Below are 21,246 nucleotides of genomic sequence, written 5' to 3' on the forward strand. Positions count from 1 at the left end.
GCGTGTACGTCCGGGGACGTCCACCAAACTCCAAGCTTGTGCAACCAAGACAAGCTTGTTGGGTCTGCATTGCGTACGTACCCGCCCCGAAATATTATCATCACAGCCTCTTTGCATGCCAATCCGCCTCCCCAAGGGCACCGCGCGCGTCCCGGCGTCTCCACTCCCGCTTATACGTACATGTAGAGTCCTCAGTCGAATTAACATCCGTTCATTTATACCCACGGGCCACATGCAGTCGCTCTACCTGTCCGTCTATCTTCCTACCTAGTCTGGAGCCAAGACAAGCGAGGTTGCACAACATTTCGGAGCAGGTCCCTCTTCCAGCCAGCTCCTTCCCCCTCTCAGTCCAACCAACAATTAGTCCTGACCGACCGACTGCCTGCCTGCCTTGTTGTCCGTTCACGTCAAATTCGACATTCTCCCATCTCTCCATCCATCCCTCTTCGTCAGCGTCGTGCTTTGTCACGGACCTACGCCCTGGAACATATCCTCATACCGGCTTTTGCGACTTCTTCCAACCTAACACTCGGTTATAGTCGACCTTCAGTCGACAATCTGAACAAGCGAGCGAACATCCATCCTCCGAGTCCCCCATCTTCACCAACAAAAAGCCCACAATGTCCGACACGTTGAGCTTGCTGGCCACCATGCCAGAGCCAGCGCTCTTTGCCTTTCCACCAACCGGCCATGCGGCGCCTGTGCCTCCCCCAGCCGCGCCCAACTCAATCCTGCACCCGCTCAATATCCCGGACACCTGGTTCACGGCTGCGCTTGACGCCAAGGTCCCCATCACCATTGCAGCCACCTACGCCGTCACCGTCAAGCTCCTCAACTACTACAACAAGTCGCGTGGGAACAAGGCCTGGGCCGTCTCCAAGACCGGCGCCTTCAAGGTCCTCGTCATCCTCCACAATGTCTTCCTCGCCGTCTACTCGGCCTGGACCTTTGTCGGCATGCTAGGCGGCATGCGCCGCAGCATCGTCAGCCCCATGGCCTCTACTGGCCTCGCTGGCACCGCCGACTCCTTCTGCCGCGTCTTCGGCGCCCCGGGGCTCGGCAACTCCATCTACCACGACGACACCACCGGCGCCTGGGCTACCCTGGCCGCCGACGGCGGCGCGTTCGACAACGGCATGCCCTCGCGCGCCCAGGGCGGCCGTCTCTGGAACGAGGGCCTCGCCTACTACGGCTGGATCTTCTACCTCAGCAAGTTCTACGAGGTCATTGACACCCTTATCATCCTCGCCAAGGGCAAGCCCAGCTCCACGCTCCAGACGTACCACCACGCCGGTGCCATGCTCTGCATGTGGGCGGGCATCCGCTTCATGTCCTCGCCCATCTGGGTCTTTGTCCTCGTCAACTCCTTCATCCACTCGCTCATGTACACCTACTACACCGTCACCGCCTTCCACATCAAGGTCCCCGTCGCCATCAAGCGCTCCCTCACCACCATGCAGATCACCCAGTTCCTCCTCGGCGGCTCCTACACCATGCTCCACTCCTTCATCTCCTACGTCGTCCCCATGACCACGGTCAACGAGGTCTCCGTCCCCGTCGACGCCCCCTCCGCACCGGCCACCGACGCAGGCGCCCTCGACGCGATCAGGAACCTCGTCTTTGGCAACGCTGCTGGCCACGTCAAGACCGTCCCCAACGGCTCCATCGTCGAGTCGACCCTCAGCGCCCAGACCGTCCACGTCAACCAGCCCTGCATTATGAGCGCTGGTGAGACGTTTGCCATCTGGCTCAACGTGCTCTACCTCGCGCCCCTCACCTACCTCTTTATGAGCTTCTTCATCGCCAGCTACCTCAAGCGCAGCAACGCCGCCCAGAAGACCAACAAGATGAACGGCAAGGGCTCCAGCCTGGCCTCGCGCAGGCTCAGTAACGAGGTCACGCTCGCCGAGAAGGCCGGATGGGACGCCGCCAAGGGTGTGCAGAAGGAGGTCTACGGCGCCAACGGGAGCGCCATCTCCGACGACGACACTCCCAAGAAGGGCAAGGCCGGCAAGGGCTCCAATAGGAGGGCATAGAGTGAAGACAGTTGGGACCAACACAAGGAAGTGCTGAAAGAAGTCGTTCGTTCACAAAGGAGATTGCGTTTCTGCATTTACTGTCATTTTTCGGGTACAACGCATTACATGGCATCCGGCGTCGGCATGGGGCGTTTTTGGGTGGTGATGGTCTTGGTTTTGAATGGACAAAAAGGAAATTAGGCCGTGTGCCCTCGGATCGGAGCTTGCAAACGATGCTGTTGCAAACGATGCTGGGTGGTCATACCTTGATTAATAACTACGCAGCACTGATATTGCTTCAAACCCGAGTCAGTCTTTACATCGCTAGTGGAAGTTTGATAAGAAGATCTGCGTGATGACATCTGCCGGGATATGACATGACGTTCACACGTGGGGTACAGTACAGGGACTCGGGACAGCAAGTTTGACGCAACGATTTGATAAGTACTCATCCAAGTTTAGTATATATCGGTAGTTTGAAGTTCAGACCATCTATATGCGCTCTATTGTTCTAAAATTCCAAGAAAAAAACGCCTGCCAGGTTTGCTCATGGCTCAAAAGACTCCGCTGTATCTGTGTTTGTAGTAAAGCAAAAGCAAATTAGCTGTCCTCGGCAGCGCTCGCTTATCGTAATTCCAAACGCCAGGCCCAATCTAAATGTGCGGCCAGTTCAAAGTATGTGGTGCGTGTGTATATGTCGATCTTGAAGTGAAGGTTTGATCTGTGGAACGCAGATGACATCTAGAAAGTGCTCCATGACCAGTCGCGAGGGACGCTGGCGGCCGCGTTGGGGCTCTTTGCCAGCTGCAGGCCGGCCTGTAGATTCTGGCTCGGCTTCCCGGCCGCGGAGATGGGCGTGACAGGCATGTCATTCGACGACACGGAGCTCGAGCTGTGGCTGTTGTTCCGGCTGTGCCAGACGCGATACTCCTCAAAGCAGTGGTTGCAGGTGCGCGACGGGGCGCCGCGGGGGTTGTAGTTGGCGTCCTGGTCGAGCGGGGTCTCGTAGCTGGAATGCTCATCGCAGAAGATGTTGCCGCATCGTCGGCAGTGGTGGCGACGGACAAAGTAGCTGAAGCCGCGCCGGCAAGTGGCATCGTCGCAGATGGAGGATTCCGGGTCAGGCTTTGGGGTGATCGTTAGCGCTCTGAACGATGAATCACCGATGGGACAGTGGGACAATCTCTTACCTTCCAGTGCTGTCGCGTCGGAGCGTCTGTCACCTCGGGGAACAGCTTGTGATCGAGGGTGCCGACGAGCTCCTTCTCCTTGGCCAGCTCGTCCGTGGAGCGTCGGCTCAGCCTTTGGATGACACCAAAGCCAGGCACGTTGCGAAACGTCCCGCTGTTCGAGTTGCGGCGACTGCGGCTGTGCTCTGACACTGGCGAGTAGGTGCCCGTGCTGGTCCGTGAGACTTGCGTGAAGTCGCTGTTGGGTCGCAAGACAGCCGGCATGTACATTGGGCGACCACTCTGGCGATCATTGTTGCTCTTGGGCGACGAGGGCATGGATGATCTCTGCTGCTCTTGGTCCGAAGTGCTCAGCGGTGAGATCTGCTGGGACCCAGTTGGGGTGTGATAAGACGTGGATCGGACATGCTGAGGCCGTTGAATACGCTGCCGAGAGTCCTGGGGCTGATGCTGAGGGGTATAGGGGAGCTTCTGCTCGGTCGGTAGCATGTTGGGCATGATTAAATCGGAGGCCATGTTGAAGGCGAGTGTGTAGGTGTTGTGTGGTCGATTTGGGTATCTGGTCGCGTGTCGTTTCGAAGAGGCGGGGGGGGCAAAAGTGATTATTAGGCGTGAGGCGTGGAGGGGTTGGTTGGCTGTACGTCGTGAGTGGTTTGTACGAGTGCGCTTTTCGTGTAGGACGAGTCTAGCGAGATGCTGCGGCGTATTGTCGTGTACCACGTCGCCTTCTGGTGAAACAGCCGCCGTGAAGGAAAGAAGCAATGTCTAGATTCTATCGAGGATTCGAAAAGCCATGGAATATTGGCATGGAGGGGGCCCAGGGGGGTTGATGAATCGGGACATCGGGGTCTTTTGTTGGAGTGCCTCGTCCAGCCTCTCTCGCGCCTTCTCCATGGAGCACTCGAACCGGAGGGACGACGGGGGTGGGCACCTGCCAAGATGTCTTGGGACCCTCCGAGGCCCTCAGGACCCTCAGGGAACCCTGCACTGCGGCCTCTGACTGGTGTGTCGCCCTATCGTGCTCGCCGTTAGCGGCTCCCGGGTGCCTGTAGCCTCTGGCACGTCCTTACCCAAATAGTGCAATACGACGTAGCCGTTCTCCGGCGCTGACATTCTAGGCCCGGCAATTGGCCGTCGCGTCGACACTTGTGCAGCTGGCCTCTCATCCACTCACATCTCAATTTGATGAGAACGGTGATCTTGGTCCTCGTCGGGGACAGGACAGATTTTCCCAAGTTGATGGTGTCGGGCGTCATCCTCCATCGGATTCATCGTCGATGATAATTATGTGACGGCATGAGAGGCTGGGGCAAGGATCTTCTCCTCTCCAACGACGAAAGAGGTGTTGGAGATCAGACTCGAGGCTTTACGCGACCAACACTCAGGCACCCTAAGCATCCAAGTTACCAGACGTTGTACATTGCCAGTTTTAGCGTCGTATGTATATACATACTAATCAACAGCCACCTCATCATTCCATCTCCCATCGTCCGCTCTTCCCCCCTTCCTTGAGGACGACCCTCAAGCCCTCCACGCGCATCCCCTTATCCACCGCCTTGCACATATCGTACACAGTCAAGGCCGCCGTGCTCGCGGCCGTCAGCGCCTCCATCTCGACCCCCGTCTTACCATCGCAGGACACCGTCGCCCGGATCTCCACCCTGTCCTTCTTCTCCTGGTCCTCGTCCTCGCCAGGCCGCAGTTCCAGATCGACAGAGACGTGCGAGATGGGAATGGGATGACACAGCGGGATGAGATCCGGCGTGCGCTTGGCGGCCATGATGCCGGCTATGCGTGCCACGGAGAGCACGTCGCCCTTGGTGAGGCTGTTGGCGCCGATGAGGGGCAGCACGGTGGGCTTGGAAAAGTGCACGGCACACGCTGCCACGGCCGTCCGGCTGGTCGGCTGCTTCGACGAGATGGAGACCATGTGCGCGGCGCCGGACGGGTTGACGTGCGTCAGCCGGGGCTTCTCGTCGTCGTCTTTGCGGACGCGAGGGGCCGCTGCGAAGAATCGATGCTGCTGCTGTTGCTGAGGATGGCGAGCCGAGCAGGTCCTGCCCAAGGGCAAAAAGGGGCTACGAGGGACTTTGAGAGGCATGATTATGACGACAGGTGATGTTGATGCTGCAGGGACATGATTCGGCGGTTTTCATGGCGTTGATGAACAACAAATTCGCGCCGAGCAAAGTCACTTACCCCAGGCCCCACATCATGTCTCGCCGTCCAAGACTCCAAGTATACTACGTACGTGAATGTACGAATTTGCCTATGAGACTAGGGTATATCATGGTAAAGACATAGATATCGCGTGTGCGAAAATGTTCACCCACCTATCAAGATCATGGGCCTATTTTTCATGTGCTCCAGCTCGCCCATGCCAGCATGCTTGGCTTTCTTCCGCTTGACAGCCATGCCAATGACGTGCAACAGCTCAGCCTCCGCCGGTGCGATCCCCAAAGCTTGCTCATGCGGTACCAAGCCCTGCCGCCTGTCCATCTCAATCTGCTTCATGGCTTCGTAGGCTTGCTCGTCGATGGGACTACCGCCGTTGGCTCGCCGTAGAATGTCGCGCAGCGACACCTCTGCGTTCCCAAATAGGCAGACCTTGAGGTTCCCGTCGCTGGTGATGCGGAGGCGGTTGCAGGTGCCGCAGAAATTATGCGTCATGCTCGTGATGAAGCCCAGCCGACCGACGTGGCCCGGGACCTGCCACGTCTTGCTCGTGTCGTTCTTGTGGTCGCGTACCTTGTCCAGGCCGGGGTAGTGCTCGCGGATCAGATCCAGCATCTCGCCGTAGCTGTACATCTTCTTCTTGCTCCACTTGTTCCCGTCAAAGGGCATGTACTCGATGAAGCGGACCTCGACGTCCTTTTCGCGCGTCATCTCGACAAAGGGCAGTATCTCGCGGTCGTTCACGCCCCGCATGACGACGCAGTTGATCTTGAGCCTGATCCCGGCCCCCAGTCGATTCATCTCCAGGATACGGTCGATGCTCTTCTGCACCGCCGCGAACCCTTTGCGGCGGGTCATGATTTGGAACTGAAAGGGGTCGAGGGTATCCAGACTGAGGTTCACGCCCGTCAAGCCCGCCTCGACCATACTGTCCAGCTTCCGATGGAGTGATATCCCATTCGTGGTCAGGCAGATCTCCTTCAGGCCATGGGGTCTCAGGGTACCGAGCTGTTGCATCAGGGGCACTATGTCCCGCCGCACGGTAGGCTCGCCCCCCGTCAACCGAATCTTGGTGACGCCTTGGTGCACAAAGACGGACGAGAGCATGAAGATCTCAGGTGTCGTCAGCAAGTGCTCGTTTGGTGAGAGGGGCACACCCTCTTCGGGCATGCAGTAGACGCATCGTAGGTTACAGCGCTCCGTGACGGAGATCCTGAGATAGTCGTGCTGACGGTGGAGAGTGTCCGTCAGGAAGTCGGAAAAGGGCTTGGTCTCCTTGAGCCGACTAGAGCGAATTGGAGTTGGTTCTGGCGCGGGCGCGATGCTCCCATCGATGTTGCTGGTGACTGGGGCAGCCGAGGAGCTGACAGCTCGGCTGGAAGTCTGTCGCGGGGCTGCATCCCAGTGGCGACTCGGTAACAGCGAGCTCGAGATGCCATGTCGAAAAGTCCGAAAGGGACGTGTCCTCTGCGATGCCCCCATACTGTCGAGTAACAATAATATATAATGCGTTGAGAGTGGTGTGCGCTCAGGCGACTGACTGACTGGCTTGAGCCAGGGTGGAGGACCCTGATCAACGGTATGTTCCGCACCTAGGCGAATGGTTTGGAAATGCGCATCGTGATCCGGAATACGTGCAGCGAAAGACAGAGCCAACCAGTAGTGCCGGGTTGATAATAATGACAATGATGTGTAGGTACAGTGGGGAATAGATCGATGGGATTTGAGTCAGAGTGATGTGTGCGTTGAGTTATGAATCCGCGGACATGCATGAAGCGGCATCGGCTTGCAATGAGATATTACTATTGTACTCCGCTTTTGCCGCCCTCAATGTCCCGTCCACCTACCCTGCACCAATTTTCGGTGGCCTCCAACGCAGTTTGTCGCTTACATGTATCGTAGAATCTCAGGGTTCTTTTGTATTCCTGTAGATATCGAGCAAGACAAACCGTCCTAGCAGAAGCTTTGACTAGAGTTGCCATGCACTTTAGAGTAGAGACAGTAAAGTGTAAAGTACATCAGCGATGCAAAAATGCTGCGTGTCGTTCCGTCAGACAAGCCAATGAACTGCTTGTTAGCAAAGTATGAGTCGAGATCATAAGTAGCTGCCCAAAAAGGCACTTGCTGGCCATTGTCATCAATCCGACATGGAAGCACAACCCTGGAAGAGGCTAGAATTAACTATCTCTTCCAACAAAGGTCTGGTTCAGACTCGTCGAGTGCTTTACACATCGGATACGATGTGGCCATCAGCCCCGCCAAAGTAAACACTGCAGACAAACACCCCGCTACGCGTCCCTCGACGTTCTAGTCGCGACCAGCGCATCAACCACCAAGAATACGCGACTCAAAAACGTCGTACTCGGTGCCGAAAGCAATTGAAGAATTATCTGGCCGTGGTGGTACTTTTACAAGCGCATGATGGATCTCATATCAACTTGTCGTCCAGTCTAACCGTCTCCTAAATACCCAAGACCTAGGTCGGTCCCCTCCTGCGATGCACTTCTCGCCAGCTTTCCCATGTGAGCACGACGCCTGCGCTCCCTCCCACCGTCTCGAGTCTGACCCTCCACAGCCTCGCAACATTGCGTCGTCAGTCCCAACGGTCGTCTTGTCGCCACACTGAGCCCCGACGGCATCCACATCCGCGATGCACGCACCTTGCAGACCTTGAACGTCGTCTCCCTGCCAGCCGGTGCATCAAAGCCCATCACAACCTTACTATGGGCTCCCTTGTCCACCAGAGTCTTGGTCGGCTCTGCGGACCAAACCCATGTACTGTCCGCTTTATATTCGTCGGACCATGCTGCCATCCTGAATCCCCTGTCCGGCATGGGCAAACCCTCACACACCCAATTCGGGAGCACGCACAGAGATTCAGACATCTTGGTATACTCCCAACAAGGACTAAAGCTTCTGGTCTATGACTTGCGCACCTCCAAAGGCTTGGAAATTCCGGGCCCCAAATTCTACCAACCGTCTTCAGCAGCAAGAGGCCTCTCACTACGTGCCTCTGGACACTTGGCCCTCTTGACGAGGGTCAGTGGCAGAGACCTCATCAGCATACACAGCCCGGAGACACGGCAGATGCAGAGATCATGGGCTCCCGAAACCATCGACGCACACGGCATCTGCTGGTCCCCAGACGGCCAGTGGCTCCTGGTGTGGGAATCACCGGCGCATGGCTGGCGCGTGCTCCTCTACACGGCCGATGGCCAGCTGGTTCGGACATTTCCCGGGTTCCACGATCCCACAGACGAGGACGCCAAACTTCGTCCTGGCGTGCGGTCGTTGCGTTTGAGCCCCGACGGGAAGGGCTGCGCAGTACTGGATCACTCCAAGGAGGTTGCGCTCGTGGACACGACCTTCTGGCGGAAGAGTGCCACTTTGGTGCACCCATCCGCTCTGGCTCCCAGCGAAACAGTCCAGGTGTGTTACCCTGCGTCTGCATCAACGTAGAATGAGCTGATAATCGCAGGTATGGCAGGAACAGCTGCACGCTGCGTCGGTGCACCCATCCAGCCGCACGTTCACCCGCGCCATGCACGAGCTCACCTTGCCACCGCCACCCGCTGACAGCAAGACACCCCCAGAGCTAAGAACAGGCTGTGGCCTTGCGTGCTTTGATGCCTCATCCAACCTAATCGCAACCAGAATGGAATCTTCGCCAAGCACCGTCTGGATATGGGACCTGGCAGCCTCAGAGCTGCGCGCGGTCCTCATCTTCCATTCCCCCGTCTCGTTCTCCTGGCATCCCGTAGTGCAAGAGCTACTCCTCATTACATGCAGAGTCGACGAGAAACGGACTTTGCTGGCCGTGTGGGATCCGCTCATGGATGGCCCCAGGAGTGTGCCCTCTGAGCAGGCCCTGTCCTCGCAGGGCAAGATGGAGGCGCATTGGGTGGACTGGGAGAACGAACAGCCTATCCTGTTGCTGAACGATTCGCAGAGTTACTGTTTCGTCTCCGTCGGCGAGGGCGAGGGCGAGGGCGAGGCGCCAGGAGCCTGGGGGAGTGCAGAGTCAACATTACTCGGCGGATCGGTCGGCAGTGCAGGGATTGTACAGGGCATCGAGGGGGACGATTCGACCATGATCGATGACACCTTTTTATTCAAGCGTGGGTGAAGTCTCCAGATTGGCTCCAGAATTATCATTCAGCTTTATGCACAGAAAAAGTAAAGAAATCTGAGGACGGGGTGTTGTGCACCTTGGGAGCCTATGTATTGCCATGCGGACTGTTGTAACATCTTGCGATTATCTGTATATAGCGTGTAAGCGTAATGACCAGCACGCTAAGGTGTATGCGTCGCTGCTGATACCGAAAAAAAAAAACCTCAGTTCCCAAAGTCCATCTTCAAGGCGATTGAGGGCTGTCCCGAGTCACCATCGCTAGCCTCTCTCACGGTGGTACGCGATGCCAGTTGCCCCGATCGGATGACCTCTTCCAGGAACGACCGTTGCCCTGCACTCATGCCCCCGACGACGGCCCTGAACACCTCCTGATCAGTGGCAGCCAGCTCGAGCAGGCGCGAGCTAGTCTCGCTGTAAAGCCCCTCGCCTTCAATCGTGGTGCGGGCCAGGAGCGTGGGTATCAGCAGCGCCATCGCTGGTGATACCCGGCTCTTGTCGACGGTGGTGACAAACTGGCACAGGGACGTGGATACGAGCGATCGAGCGCGCTCGGGGTCTTCCGACTCGGCGTCTGTGACGAACGCGATCAGTCGAGGGAAAAGGTACCGAGCGATGCTCTCGTCGGCCGCCGTGCGGGTCGGCTGTACAAGCAAAGACCTGATGCAGTTTGCCGCGATTTTCGCTGTCTACACGTGTGTGTCAGTAGGGATTGTGCCCGTCGTCTCAGTGAGGTACGTACCATGCGATCGGTGAGGCAATCAAGGACCTCATCTAGATAGCGGGCAACGAGAGGATCAGTGGCAGGCATGTGATTCTCGCCGCTCGTGAACAGAATCGTCGAGGCTAGTAGGCAATTGCGCACGCAGAGAAGCGAATTGTGCGCTTCTCGTTTCTGCGCATTTAGGTATATCGACAGGAACCGGCGCAGACAGCCCTGCAACTGCACATCCGTCTGCGAAGGCCCTTCGTCTGACGGCTTCCTGGAGGCTGACATGCTGCGAACGAATCGCTTGAGCGTGGGCAAGGACTGCGGGACAATCATCTCTTGGCAGCCCGATGTCGCCAGTGTCGTCGCGAAGATGTGTATGATACAGGCGTGCAGGTCCGTTTTAATGATGGATGGGAAGACCTCGGCGGCGTTGACCAGTGCATCCAGTGATGAGCGCACAAGTAGAATGGCCTCCTCGTTCATCTGGTGCCGTACGGGCTGATTGCCCTCGGATAGATTGGGGAGCAGCCCAGTCAGTGTTAGCACAATGATCCTCGTAAGCTCAAAAAGCTGATCGATATCTTCCGAGAGGTCGCCTTCTTCGCTACCGTGGCGTCGCGCCGAGGGGTGCGCGACGCATAGCGCACTGGATATCTCAACAATGGCGCCTTGCACATCTAGGCCCTCGGTCAGGACCAGCCGGTCGAGTAAGTCCATGGTCTCGGCGAAGACATCCGGCCTGTAAATCGCGTGGCCAGAAACACTGGGGTGTAGGATCTTCTTGAGGGCTTGCAGAATGGCCAGTGTTTGCTCTTGCGTGGCGAGCGAATAGCCGTGGCTGGGGCGTACAGCTAGAGCCTCGAATGCGAGGCCAAACAGTACAAAGAAGAAGGCAACTGGCTCATCGCGGTAATTGATGCCAGGCCTCTTCCCTTGATCGTTGCCAGCGGATTCGATAGTCCCTTTGCCGTCGAGAGCATCGAAGACAAAGTTACTGTCTTGCTCGATCAGACTGGCGATCGCATCTACAAGCTTCAGCCAAGCGTCTTGGTAGAATCGGAGTAGAGTCTCGCGGTTCAGGGCCGCGTAGATGGTATCTAAGCTGCCGGAAAGCGAAGGGGGTCCCAGAGTCATGGAGATGTCTGGCTCGAAGCGCAGCTGAGCGAACTCCCGTAGAGCCTCCAACCATAGTGGTGTCAAAGTACCGACGTGAGGCTTCAGAACGTCCAACAGATACTTCTGTTCGGTGCTTGCCACCTGTAGTTCAGCCCAGGCGGAGAACACAGATAGCTTGACCATGACCTGCGCGTTCGAGCTCAGGCCCTTGAGGTCACCAATACAAGCGTTCTCTCCATCCTTGGCAAAGCTCTCTAGGGCGTTCACAAGTGTCTTCAGAATACGTCCCATGCGGTCAATATCGGTGACAATGCCAGTGGAGATGAAGCTAGCGCAAATGTTGACGGCCTCTGAGGCCAGCTCCGGCGATGAGTCGGCTGCAAAAGCCGGCGTCAAGGCAGAGCTGATTTGCGCCTGGTACTGCTCGAGAAGCATGGCCTCCTCAAAGTCTGGATCAGGGGCCTTTCCAAACATTCTCAGAACAGCGCCGATGATCTTCAAGCCCCAGACGCGCAGCTCTGATACGCTGGAAGTGGACGCCGAGAAAGCCATGCGAACGACATCTGCCACTCTGGCTTGCAGTGCGGCCTGAGCTTGGCTTTCTCCATTAGCCATTACATCCTTAGCAACAAGCACGAACATGGCGTGGATACAACTGACGGCGAACGTCGTGACCTGCCATCGGAGCGGTTCGACTTCAGACGTCGCCGGGTTGTCCTTGTCTTGCTTGACATCTCCCGATGCCGCAGCAAAACCTGCGACTTCTTCATCGTCTAAATCAGGCATGCCACCTTTCCCCGAGCCTACTGCTTCTTCACGGCCTTGTGACTTTGCCCTTGTCATTTTGAGGACCGATTGAAATCGCTGCAACCAATCCTCCGTCTCGGCAAGACAGGTTTGAAGCATCCAGTTGCGGATCAGATTTCTGATGCCGTCATGCGAAGGTTCGGTATCAAGTACTCTCCATATTTGCTCCTCAAAACCATCATTCGCTTCCCTGAGCACGTCGCGTGGTTCTCTCTTCATGATGTTGTACAATCCATCTACCGCAATGTCACGCAAAGTGACATTTTCGTAGTGAAGGTACTTCTGTAGGAGTCGGACGTATTCCCCAAACTGCATATATCCTGGCGCGTATAATGAAAGGTGCTCCAGACAACCCAGAGCAGCCTTTTGCACTAGCAGATCTGATTCACGTTGGAATTGGCCCACAAGCACGAAGATGAGCTCGCGTGACTTCAGAGAATCCTGCAAATCAGGACCCAAGACGTTGATAAGCGAATCGACTCCCTTCGCAATCGCCGCTGTCGTGGGAAGCTCCATTTCCATGTTCATGGTGACCACAGTGGAAACCTCGCAATGGTGAGTTTCCGATACGTAGAGCTGCGCAAGCATGCCCAGACTGCTCGGGACGTAGCCTGCGAAGCTGAGACCAGCAGCATCAGACGCTAACGACAGCGCCTCCAAGGCCCAGTAGTGGACAGTCGAGTGAGGATCGTTGCAGAGAGACATGAGGATGCCGAGAATTGTCTTCAAGTGGTAACCCGCAGCCATGCCTCCGACCTTCGTCTGGATGGAACCAAGAGCCATGGCGCAACCGGCTCGTGCGCTTGGCTCTCTGTTGCTTACTATGGTGTCGACCAGGAACTTGACCTCCTGGTTGGTGAATGCATTGCCGTAGACATTGCAAAGGCGTGCAACGGCAGCATACCCCAAGCTACGCACGTACTGATCAGGATCGAGCACAAAGTCGCGCACGATATCCTGCAACAACCGCTCAACTGCCATGTTTTCGACACTGCCTGATGTTGACGTCGTCTCTTTCATTGCTACGCGCATTGTTGACAAAATGGCCGTGGCTGTGTTGACGTTGATAGCGGCTTTGCGACCAGGATCGCGCTGGAGGGGTCCTGCCGATGCAAATGTGCGTATCTGCTCCAATATGCTTTCCTGGACTTTTGCCGGCGTCAAGGGGAATGCAAAGGCGAACAGTTGGATGGCTGCATCGATTACTTCGGTGGCTGGCGGATGCGGTGTAAGACCAGCGCCGTAGTCGCCAATGTAGAGGACGGACGCATCGTGTTCCAAGCTTCCGCAGACGGGAGATCGCAACAGGGCATCGATGGCACTTTCCGGGGTTTCGTTATCTGTGACTGCTTCAACTGAGCTTTGCTGCTGCCCAGGCAGCTTGCGTACGTTGAAGCCAGATACCAAACCCGTGATGCCGAACCCAGTGTTGTCGCCTACATCCCAAATCGACTCGAAATTGCCCGCCGCGTTGGCAATCGATGCGCTCAGCGAACTGGGGGCGTAATTTTCTGGATCAGCAAAGAGAGCAATCGCAAGTGTCAATAGATTTGACTGGAGAAGAGCCTCGCTGCTGCCGGCTGGGCTCAAGTTGATCAGCTTGATGTAGCATTGCAGGACGCGCCGTTGTACCATCAGATCGAGATCCTGCAGCTGCAGTGCTGGCGTCAGTCTTTGTGAGATATCCTCAGTCGTTTTCTTCGACGGCAGTGTTCGCAGAAAAGCCGTTGTACTTTGCAGCATTGTGGCTATGCGTTTCGAGACGTCGACAGTCAACAAGCGGCTATTAAACTGCAAGAAGGCGAGTATCGATCCCAAGGCACACTCTCTCACATGCGTCAGGAAGGATGATTCGAGCAGACTCCGGGCTGAGGTATTGTCCTTAGCTAGAGGCTTAGGCAGAGCATTCTTCCACAGCAACAACAGCTGCGAAAGATGGATCTTGACAAAGTTGGGACCCAAAGCCATCAACCCACCTATCAGAATCCATGCGACTTGGATCTGAGTACTCGATACACGTAACTCTGATTGACTACTCGACTTGAGTAAATTTGTAGCCATAGTCAACACGCGACTGTTCACATCCAAGGACCCGTGTAGAGGTCTTGATGGACTGGCGCTGAGGGTAGCCGCAAGGCCATGTGCAAATCCTACGCAACGTCTTTGCGAGTTGCGACCCCCTCCAAGGAGTGAGAGCTCCCTTGTCAAGCTATTCATGCATACAGACAGGCAAGGGAGGAGCTGCTGCGGACATGCCACCACGTAAACCTTCATGCAGTGTGAAGCATAGACTTGGACTGAATAGCTGGGATGTTGTAGGACCTGAAGCAAGCCGTCTCGGCAAGTCTCCGCGAAGCTATTTGACGCGGGCCCGAGTGAAGTCATCAGAGATGACACGGCACTGAGAACCGTGATAAGGGTGTGCTTCGAAGGCTCCGGCTTTTCGGCCATAGCCTGCGGGTAGTTCTTGAGAACATCGTTGATGAGTTGCTTCGCTGCCGAAATCTGGCCCGATTCTCCCAAGATCCGCCGTCCAATGACATCCTGAATGATTGTGTCAATCATCTTGCGCGAGATGAGCAGGCGGTATCTGTGGTTATAGATGGCCGGTTGCCCGAGTATGTCCGTTGTAAGACTTTCGACAATCCTGAGGTAATTGGCTTCAATCAACTTCTCGCCCAGCCTACGAAACAACTGACAATAACAGACGCCCAACGCTGCGCGTGTCCTATTCGAGGACGAGGATTTGACAAAGTGAGCCGCGAGCTGTTTCAACATATCGGTGAGCGACAAGGCGAGATCCGAACTCCGCTTACCGCCAGGCGCAGGACTATTCGTGCGAGCTGGTAGCTCCTCGTCATCTGCTGGGATGCCAGGGTGCGTAGAGGCACGCTTCAATTTTGGCTTCGTTTTCTTGCCCTTGCCGTCCGTTGTAGCAAGCTCCGAGTAGCCCTGGACCATGGCCTCTGCGAAGCAATCCGCAGCTGCATGCCTGACTTGCCCAACGGGGGAGTCGAACGCCTTGAGTAGTGCGCTCTCGAGCTTGTCAAAGTCGTTTGAGTTGCGGAAGTACCCAGTGTGCCGTGCTAGAGCTTTGAGGCAACGACATGCTGAAGCGACCACCAGCGCTCCCTTGTCGCTGGATGCATGATTTCGCCCTTGCTTCCAGATATCACGCGCAATGTATTCGTCGAGGGCTGTCTGAACCATGCCCGTGATCCTCTCGAGCGCCGTGAATATGGCAGCGCGGATTCCAGCATGGCTAGAGGCGGCTTTCAGGAACTTCAAGAGGGTCGAGCACGAGAGCTGATGCAGGCCAACTGCACTGTCGCCCGCGGCGGCGAAGACCTCTCCCAAACAAGTGACTGCGGCATGCTTGGTTCGTAGTTCGGCTTCTGATTTCGATTTGCCTCCCGAAATGATACCCACGAGATCATTGACAGTCTCAAACAGCAGCTTCCTGTCGCCCTTGCCGAAGATATGCGCCAGACATCTTCCTAGATTGGATCGAATGACTCTTGAAGGCGACGGTGTGGAGAGGTTTAGGATTTGAAAGATTTCCTTCTTCAAATAAAATTGTTGAGCTGTGCAATCATCGGCGTCGAGCTCCAGAACATGCTTCGCAAGTCCCGAGACGAAGGTAAGGAGATATAGGTCCTGCTGCTCGGAAGGCTGTGCTTTGAGTTTGCTCAAGTCAAGCTCGGGCGTCGCTGTCGTGGACTCATCGGCGGCGGTACCTGACGCAGCTGCAGTCGCTGTCGTGGTTGCTATCGAAGCTGTCGGCTGGTTGGGACGAGCTGGGGATTGCGGTTGGGATTGGGGCGGGCTGCTGGCTGGGCCGTTGTCATCGGTGGATGCCATCGCGGGTGTATGTAGACCCCTACAGCCAGTCGCAGCCGTGATGATCGTCGGGGTGATATGGGTGAAAGGGTTGTGAGGTCGACTTGGGTTGGTCCCTTGACAGCATGAGCATCAAGTGGGATAGATGTAGCTGCCAAATGGGGAATGGAAAGCACCACCCACCCCTGGGATCGTGCAACCACGGTGCCGGGGTCCGCCAATCATCGCGTGACTACCAGCGAACAATTATCTTCAAATCATGCCTCGACTCGACAGTGAAATCAGTTGTCTATTCAATTACTCTGTCTAGCTCATATCTGGGTCAAGATTATCCACCCTGCAAGAGGGTCCTCGACGAGAATGCGAAGCCAGCTGAAACCTCTTCTATCTCAACTCAAGCCCGCAACGGTTGCGCCGAAATGCCAGCCATGTCTACGACAGTTTGCGACTACGGCCATTGCACGAGCGGGTCACAACAAATGGTCGAAAACAAAGCATATAAAGGCTGTCACGGACAAGAAGAAGATGGATGAGCGCAATTCCTTCACCAAAGCCATCGAGGTTTACTCCAGATGTTCGTCAGCCTGCCACCAACCTGTACAAGGCCACAAATAACACGCGCAAATAGTATACGGTGATAATCTTGCTTTCAACCCCCAGTTGGCGAGTGCTGTCTCCGCAGCGAGCAAAGGTAGAACCTGAGGCTGGCTTGACAATTGGCGCAGCTGACCCAGATGTTGTAGCTAGCATACCCAAAAGTCTTATCGAGGGAGCTATTGCTCGCGGCCAGGGGCGTTCTGCTACTGGAGCGAAACTCGAGCCCATGACGATCGAAGCCCTGATACCTCCAAACATCGCTATATTAGTCGAGGCCGAGACGGACAACAAAGCGCGAAGCATCCCGAATCTCAAATTAGTCGTCAAGGAAGGGGGGGCTCTACACAGTGCAAGCGCCTTCTACTTTACAAGACGAGGACGGGCCATATTTAAGAGCAAATCACAAAAGCCCGATCTATCAGAGCTGATGGAAGAGGCTATCGAGCACGAGGGTCTTGAGGATATCGAGGAAATGTCTAATGGGAACATCCTGGCCTGGGTAGAACCAGCCATGCTCATGTCCGTAACCCAAACGTTTTCCAAGAAGCTTGATCTCGACATTGTCGAATCCGAGTTAATATTCGCCCCCAACGAGGAGACAATAGTCACCGTGGACTCGACCGAAACGGCCGAGATTCTTGACAACTTGTTCACCAAATTCAAGGAATATCCCGAGGTCAAGGGTATCTACGCCAATGTTCGCCGAGGCGATCTCGCCGAAGGAGACTGGGGACGAGTAGAAAGACATTTGGACATATAGTAGAGAGTCCTGTAACATTTTTTGTACAACATGACAAACAATGGTCGACCTTTGCTCAACACCAGCCAGAACGCCACCCATGCATGGTATTGTCCCCAGCGTGGTTTCTCGATACCCCACACATAATGTACATATTTCTTTTTGGATCTCATATTCTTATCGTATACGTTCGCGGTCTCAAGAGTCCGATCCGTTATTCGGTGGTTGCGATCCCCTAAGCTTCTCCTCTTCAAGCTTCTTAGCCTGCCTCAACTTTTGTCGCGCAACGATACGGTCGTACTCGGCGCGAATCTCTTCGCGATCGTGGGGAATGCGGTTGCACTCCTCAGGCTTGGGCCAGAAGTTGGGAACGGAGAAGCGGTCATCGAGGTTGGTGCCGAAATAGTACATGATTCCTATCGGAAACATGACATACATGCCAAACTAGGACACTGTTAGCTGGCGCACGATAGGACAACGCGGAGGACATGCCTTGAAAACTTCTAGATTGAGACCGCCCATCTTGTTGGTTTCTGTGGTTGGTGTGATGAATGACGTTCGGGTGTTGGTGGTGGTGTCATGGATGTTTGAGAACTAAGTGTTGGAGTAGCCGAATTCTGAGTGGTCAAAGCTTTGCGATAGTATTCCACCTTGTGACACTTTCCGAGTACCTACACACACCATCATTGCCATCTTCACAAAGGATGAGTTGCATTGCTGGCTGTTCCCAGCTGTTTGAAGGATATTTTACTTCACGTGGGCTTCCAGCACACAATGCAGACCATCCCATGCCATGTCTATAATTTCCCTTCAACGTTAACCGCCTCCATGTGAACCAAACAACCCAACCCAGTTTCCTAGTTTCCGCATTCACACGTGTACCAACCAACGCCAGTTTGATATGCTTGCAAGGAGGACCCGGTGCCCGTCAAACCTATGCTCCCATGACCCAGACAACCTCCAAGACCCAAATTAAGAATAATCAATAGTGAGCCAAAACCATCTACGAACTTTGTCCTGTCCCTTCTCGCGCATCTTCCACCATCATTCGCTCTGATAAGCTGCGAGGCTCTCCGGTAAACGTGCTTTGAACCAGACTGGCGCGGTAGCTGTATAGTTGGCCTTCTTCCACGCCACCAACAAATGTGTCGAACTCGCCCAGTGTTTCAGCTTGGGCATGCAGCTCGGGGTTCTTGACAATCGGCATCACCACAGGCCGGCCTTTGTACGATCCCAGAGATCCAACCTGGAAGCGCGAGGTGGTCGGCGTAGCCGGCCCCGAGCCCGCTGATCTCGCAATGGGGACACCTGGCGAAGCCACTTGTGGGGTGCGCACAGGTTCATTGTCGCGCTCTGGTGACGACGGTTCGGGTTCATCGTTTTGGAGAGGAGGTGGACGACGCCGAGGTCGAGGAGGGGCACTGAGGCCACGTCCACCCTCGAAATAGAACATGTCATCTTCCTCTTCGGCTTCGTAATCTTCCGATGATGTGTGGTCCTTCTCGTCTCTTTCTTCTTCGGAAAATTTGGGCGCCTCCTGACCAGCCGATGGTTCTGGCGTCGGGACCGCTGCCCTTCTGGAGGGAGACGCCGGTATGGACGTCTTCATCTGCTTCACTGGCCTCTTCCCCTCAAATGACCTAGACTTTCCAATGGACAAGAAATCCTCGTCAGAGGAGTCATCGCTCTGAGGCTCGACCCTGAAGCCCTCTTCGGTAGCATTGGCGTCGGGAGCAGAGGAAACGCTATGGACCCCGGTGTCTGGCGGATCGACAGATGACGTCTTGGCCTCCATTGTCCCTGCCGCAGATACATTGAGCGTCTGGTCGATTATTTCGTCGCCCCGATTATCGGAATCTGAATTCACCAATGTCCAAACCGTACCTTCGTCCAGCGGCGTCCTGGACATTGCTCGGAGGGCCTCTGAAGACGATATCTTGCGGGGCGGCACCGGCTTTGTGGGCTCTTCTTGCTCGCCAGTAGCGTTGTCTCCCACAATCTCATCAAAGGAGCGTGGCTGGTCTGCATTGACAGGTGAGGATGGTCCGGGGGTAAGGTAGTCGGAAGGCTGCGGCGAAGCGGTCGGGAGGATCTCCACGCCCTTGAACTCGAAGCGCACACGTCGTGGACTTTGGTGATTGTGCTTGGAAACACTCGAAGATCGGCGCAGTGCGCTTCGCCGTGCGGTCGTGCTGTCACTCCTGTCTGAGAGGGCCGATGATAATGTCGAGGATATTGTGTCGTCGGTAGCTGAACGCCCGTGGATAGGTCGGGTAAGAGGCGGCGACGACGACGAGCTCAGCCTTGCTTCTGGCTGTAAGTCCGACAAGGCTCGCCTGATACCCCCGGTATCGCTTGGCCCCTCCATGTCTTGACCCTGCAGGCGATGGGCCGTTACTTCATTGGCCTTCTTGACGCTTATCGATAAATCGTTACTTATGCCATTGGCAGCATCGTCTGTCTGGCTGAGAGAAGGACTGGTAGCGATTGTCGGCAGTGATGATGTAAGTGGCTGTAGGTGGTTGTTGATGGGGCCTGAACTGTCAAGCAATGGCAGGAAAAACGGAGTGAAGAGGCCTTGGAATTCCTTTTCACGCTCATGAGGATCGCCCGACGACAGAGTTGCGCCCGTTGGCGTTAGAGCAGCGCCGAAGGCCGCGCTCGGAGACAGCGGGGATCCTGCGCTCACTAGCTGGTGCCTGTCCTGATCCAGGTCCAGGTCACTCAATGGCGGGTGCGACGAGCTCGTATTAACAAGCTCAGGCCGCGTGGAGGCTATGTCAGCATCAGAATCGAGCGGCTGCTCGCGGCTGGCACCTTGCTGAATGAGCCAGGTCTTGAGGTCGGGCGCCAAACCGGGATAGTCGGCGTCGACACTGAGCGCAAGAGACTGGTTGACCTCGCGTGCGAGAGAAGGCTCAACGTCGCCCAGTGTTTGCTGATATCGATGCCCAAAATCAGCCACAAGGCCCTTGCGGTATACCTCCAATTTGCGATCAAGATCGTCCAGTACTTCTCGAAGTTCCGAGACAAAGGGCAGACCTTGTCGCTGCATCTGTGTAGGCGTCTCCATGGTGTTCGCTTAAAGCGATGATCCCGCAAGCGGCCTGGACTGTCTCAGCAGCGTCGGGGTCGGAATTGGCATGACGCAGATCTCTGGTCTCACAGTCCGGGGAGGGTGGAGGCCAGCAGCAGAGGAGAGCAGAGCAATTGGCCGATATGGGTCATTCGGACCGTGGCGAAGCTGGCGAGTGTAAATGGATGTCGGTGAGGGTTTTGAACTGGGTGAGCTTGTTTTGCAATTTGGACCCGCGACTCGGTCCTCGCTCGACACCCCCACCAAACACCACATCACCCTGACCTCAGTCATATAAGTGCATCATCCATGTACCTGGGTTCTTCATGGCACTGCCTTACCAATCATGAGTAAATGGGCTGCATGCTAAGGTGGTTGGCTACGTGCCGCACATGATGCACCATACTCGTGCGTAGGTTTCACGGTTCATGTCATTATCCTCAACCAGGCCAACGCTATCATCATGCTGTGTAATTTCTGGTCGTTGCTATACTCTCACTGGGGGCAAGCAACCCTGAACGAGTTCATAGCTGGTGACAAAGAACACAAGTCTCGTTCCTGTAGCCGTTGAATACCGCACTCACTGTGCTCACACATGGTGCTTACTCACATCAGCACAGCGTGGGGTTAGCCATAAGGTGAGGGAGTTTGTTCCTCCGAAAATACTATCCAGAAATCAACACGATTAGCACGCCCAATCGATCATAAAGTTGCGTGCTTCCTATGAGTATTCATAGTCCAGATACTACAGGTGCTTGTCAATGTTTTAAGCCCTGGTGCTGACCCGAGCAGTGAACCAACCTCCCGCGATGACATGCCTGACCGCCTACCATATCAAGACCCCTTT

The 21,246-nt window shown here is 55.6% G+C and overlaps 8 protein-coding genes across 8 annotated transcripts; 3 read left to right on the forward strand and 5 right to left on the reverse strand.

Annotated features, from left to right (window-relative positions):
- Nucleotides 1–620: 620 nt before the first annotated feature.
- Nucleotides 621–2,036, forward strand: J7T54_006065 (GNS1/SUR4 membrane protein; the record flags this gene model as incomplete). Its single annotated transcript, XM_051503397.1, has 1 exon — nt 621–2,036. One exon carries the CDS (start codon nt 621–623, stop codon nt 2,034–2,036), a length of 1,416 nt encoding a protein of 471 aa, XP_051366582.1.
- Nucleotides 2,037–2,759: 723 nt separating this feature from the next.
- Nucleotides 2,760–3,724, reverse strand: J7T54_006066 (FYVE-type zinc finger-containing protein-like protein; the record flags this gene model as incomplete). The annotated part of the gene is made up of 2 exons (XM_051503408.1): nt 2,760–3,143; nt 3,209–3,724. 2 exons carry the CDS (start codon nt 3,722–3,724, stop codon nt 2,760–2,762), a joined length of 900 nt encoding a protein of 299 aa, XP_051366583.1.
- Nucleotides 3,725–4,679: 955 nt separating this feature from the next.
- On the reverse strand, nt 4,680–6,865 carry J7T54_006067 (uncharacterized protein; the record flags this gene model as incomplete). Its single annotated transcript, XM_051503419.1, has 2 exons — nt 4,680–5,265; nt 5,538–6,865. 2 exons carry the CDS (start codon nt 6,863–6,865, stop codon nt 4,680–4,682), a joined length of 1,914 nt encoding a protein of 637 aa, XP_051366584.1.
- Nucleotides 6,866–8,470: 1,605 nt separating this feature from the next.
- Nucleotides 8,471–9,509, forward strand: J7T54_006068 (WD repeat-containing protein WRAP73-like protein; the record flags this gene model as incomplete). Its single annotated transcript, XM_051503430.1, has 2 exons — nt 8,471–8,812; nt 8,871–9,509. The coding sequence occupies 2 exons, from the start codon at nt 8,471–8,473 to the stop codon at nt 9,507–9,509; spliced, it is 981 nt and encodes a 326-aa protein (XP_051366585.1).
- Nucleotides 9,510–9,718: 209 nt separating this feature from the next.
- Nucleotides 9,719–16,008, reverse strand: J7T54_006069 (putative heat repeat protein; the record flags this gene model as incomplete). The annotated part of the gene is made up of 3 exons (XM_051503441.1): nt 9,719–10,201; nt 10,255–13,800; nt 14,371–16,008. 3 exons carry the CDS (start codon nt 16,006–16,008, stop codon nt 9,719–9,721), a joined length of 5,667 nt encoding a protein of 1,888 aa, XP_051366586.1.
- Nucleotides 16,009–16,347: 339 nt separating this feature from the next.
- On the forward strand, nt 16,348–17,344 carry J7T54_006070 (transcriptional regulatory protein-like protein; the record flags this gene model as incomplete). Its single annotated transcript, XM_051503452.1, has 2 exons — nt 16,348–16,561; nt 16,731–17,344. 2 exons carry the CDS (start codon nt 16,348–16,350, stop codon nt 17,342–17,344), a joined length of 828 nt encoding a protein of 275 aa, XP_051366587.1.
- Nucleotides 17,345–17,521: 177 nt separating this feature from the next.
- J7T54_006071 (uncharacterized protein) lies at nt 17,522–17,845 on the reverse strand (the record flags this gene model as incomplete). The annotated part of the gene is made up of 2 exons (XM_051503463.1): nt 17,522–17,767; nt 17,825–17,845. The coding sequence occupies 2 exons, from the start codon at nt 17,843–17,845 to the stop codon at nt 17,522–17,524; spliced, it is 267 nt and encodes an 88-aa protein (XP_051366588.1).
- Nucleotides 17,846–18,326: 481 nt separating this feature from the next.
- J7T54_006072 (uncharacterized protein) lies at nt 18,327–20,396 on the reverse strand (the record flags this gene model as incomplete). The annotated part of the gene is made up of 1 exon (XM_051503474.1): nt 18,327–20,396. One exon carries the CDS (start codon nt 20,394–20,396, stop codon nt 18,327–18,329), a length of 2,070 nt encoding a protein of 689 aa, XP_051366589.1.
- Nucleotides 20,397–21,246: the final 850 nt, after the last annotated feature.

This window comes from Emericellopsis cladophorae (assembly GCF_022114955.1).
Source record: "Emericellopsis cladophorae strain MUM 19.33 chromosome Unknown NODE_1_length_1489480_cov_119_871856, whole genome shotgun sequence".
Lineage (NCBI taxonomy): Eukaryota > Fungi > Ascomycota > Sordariomycetes > Hypocreales > Bionectriaceae > Emericellopsis > Emericellopsis cladophorae.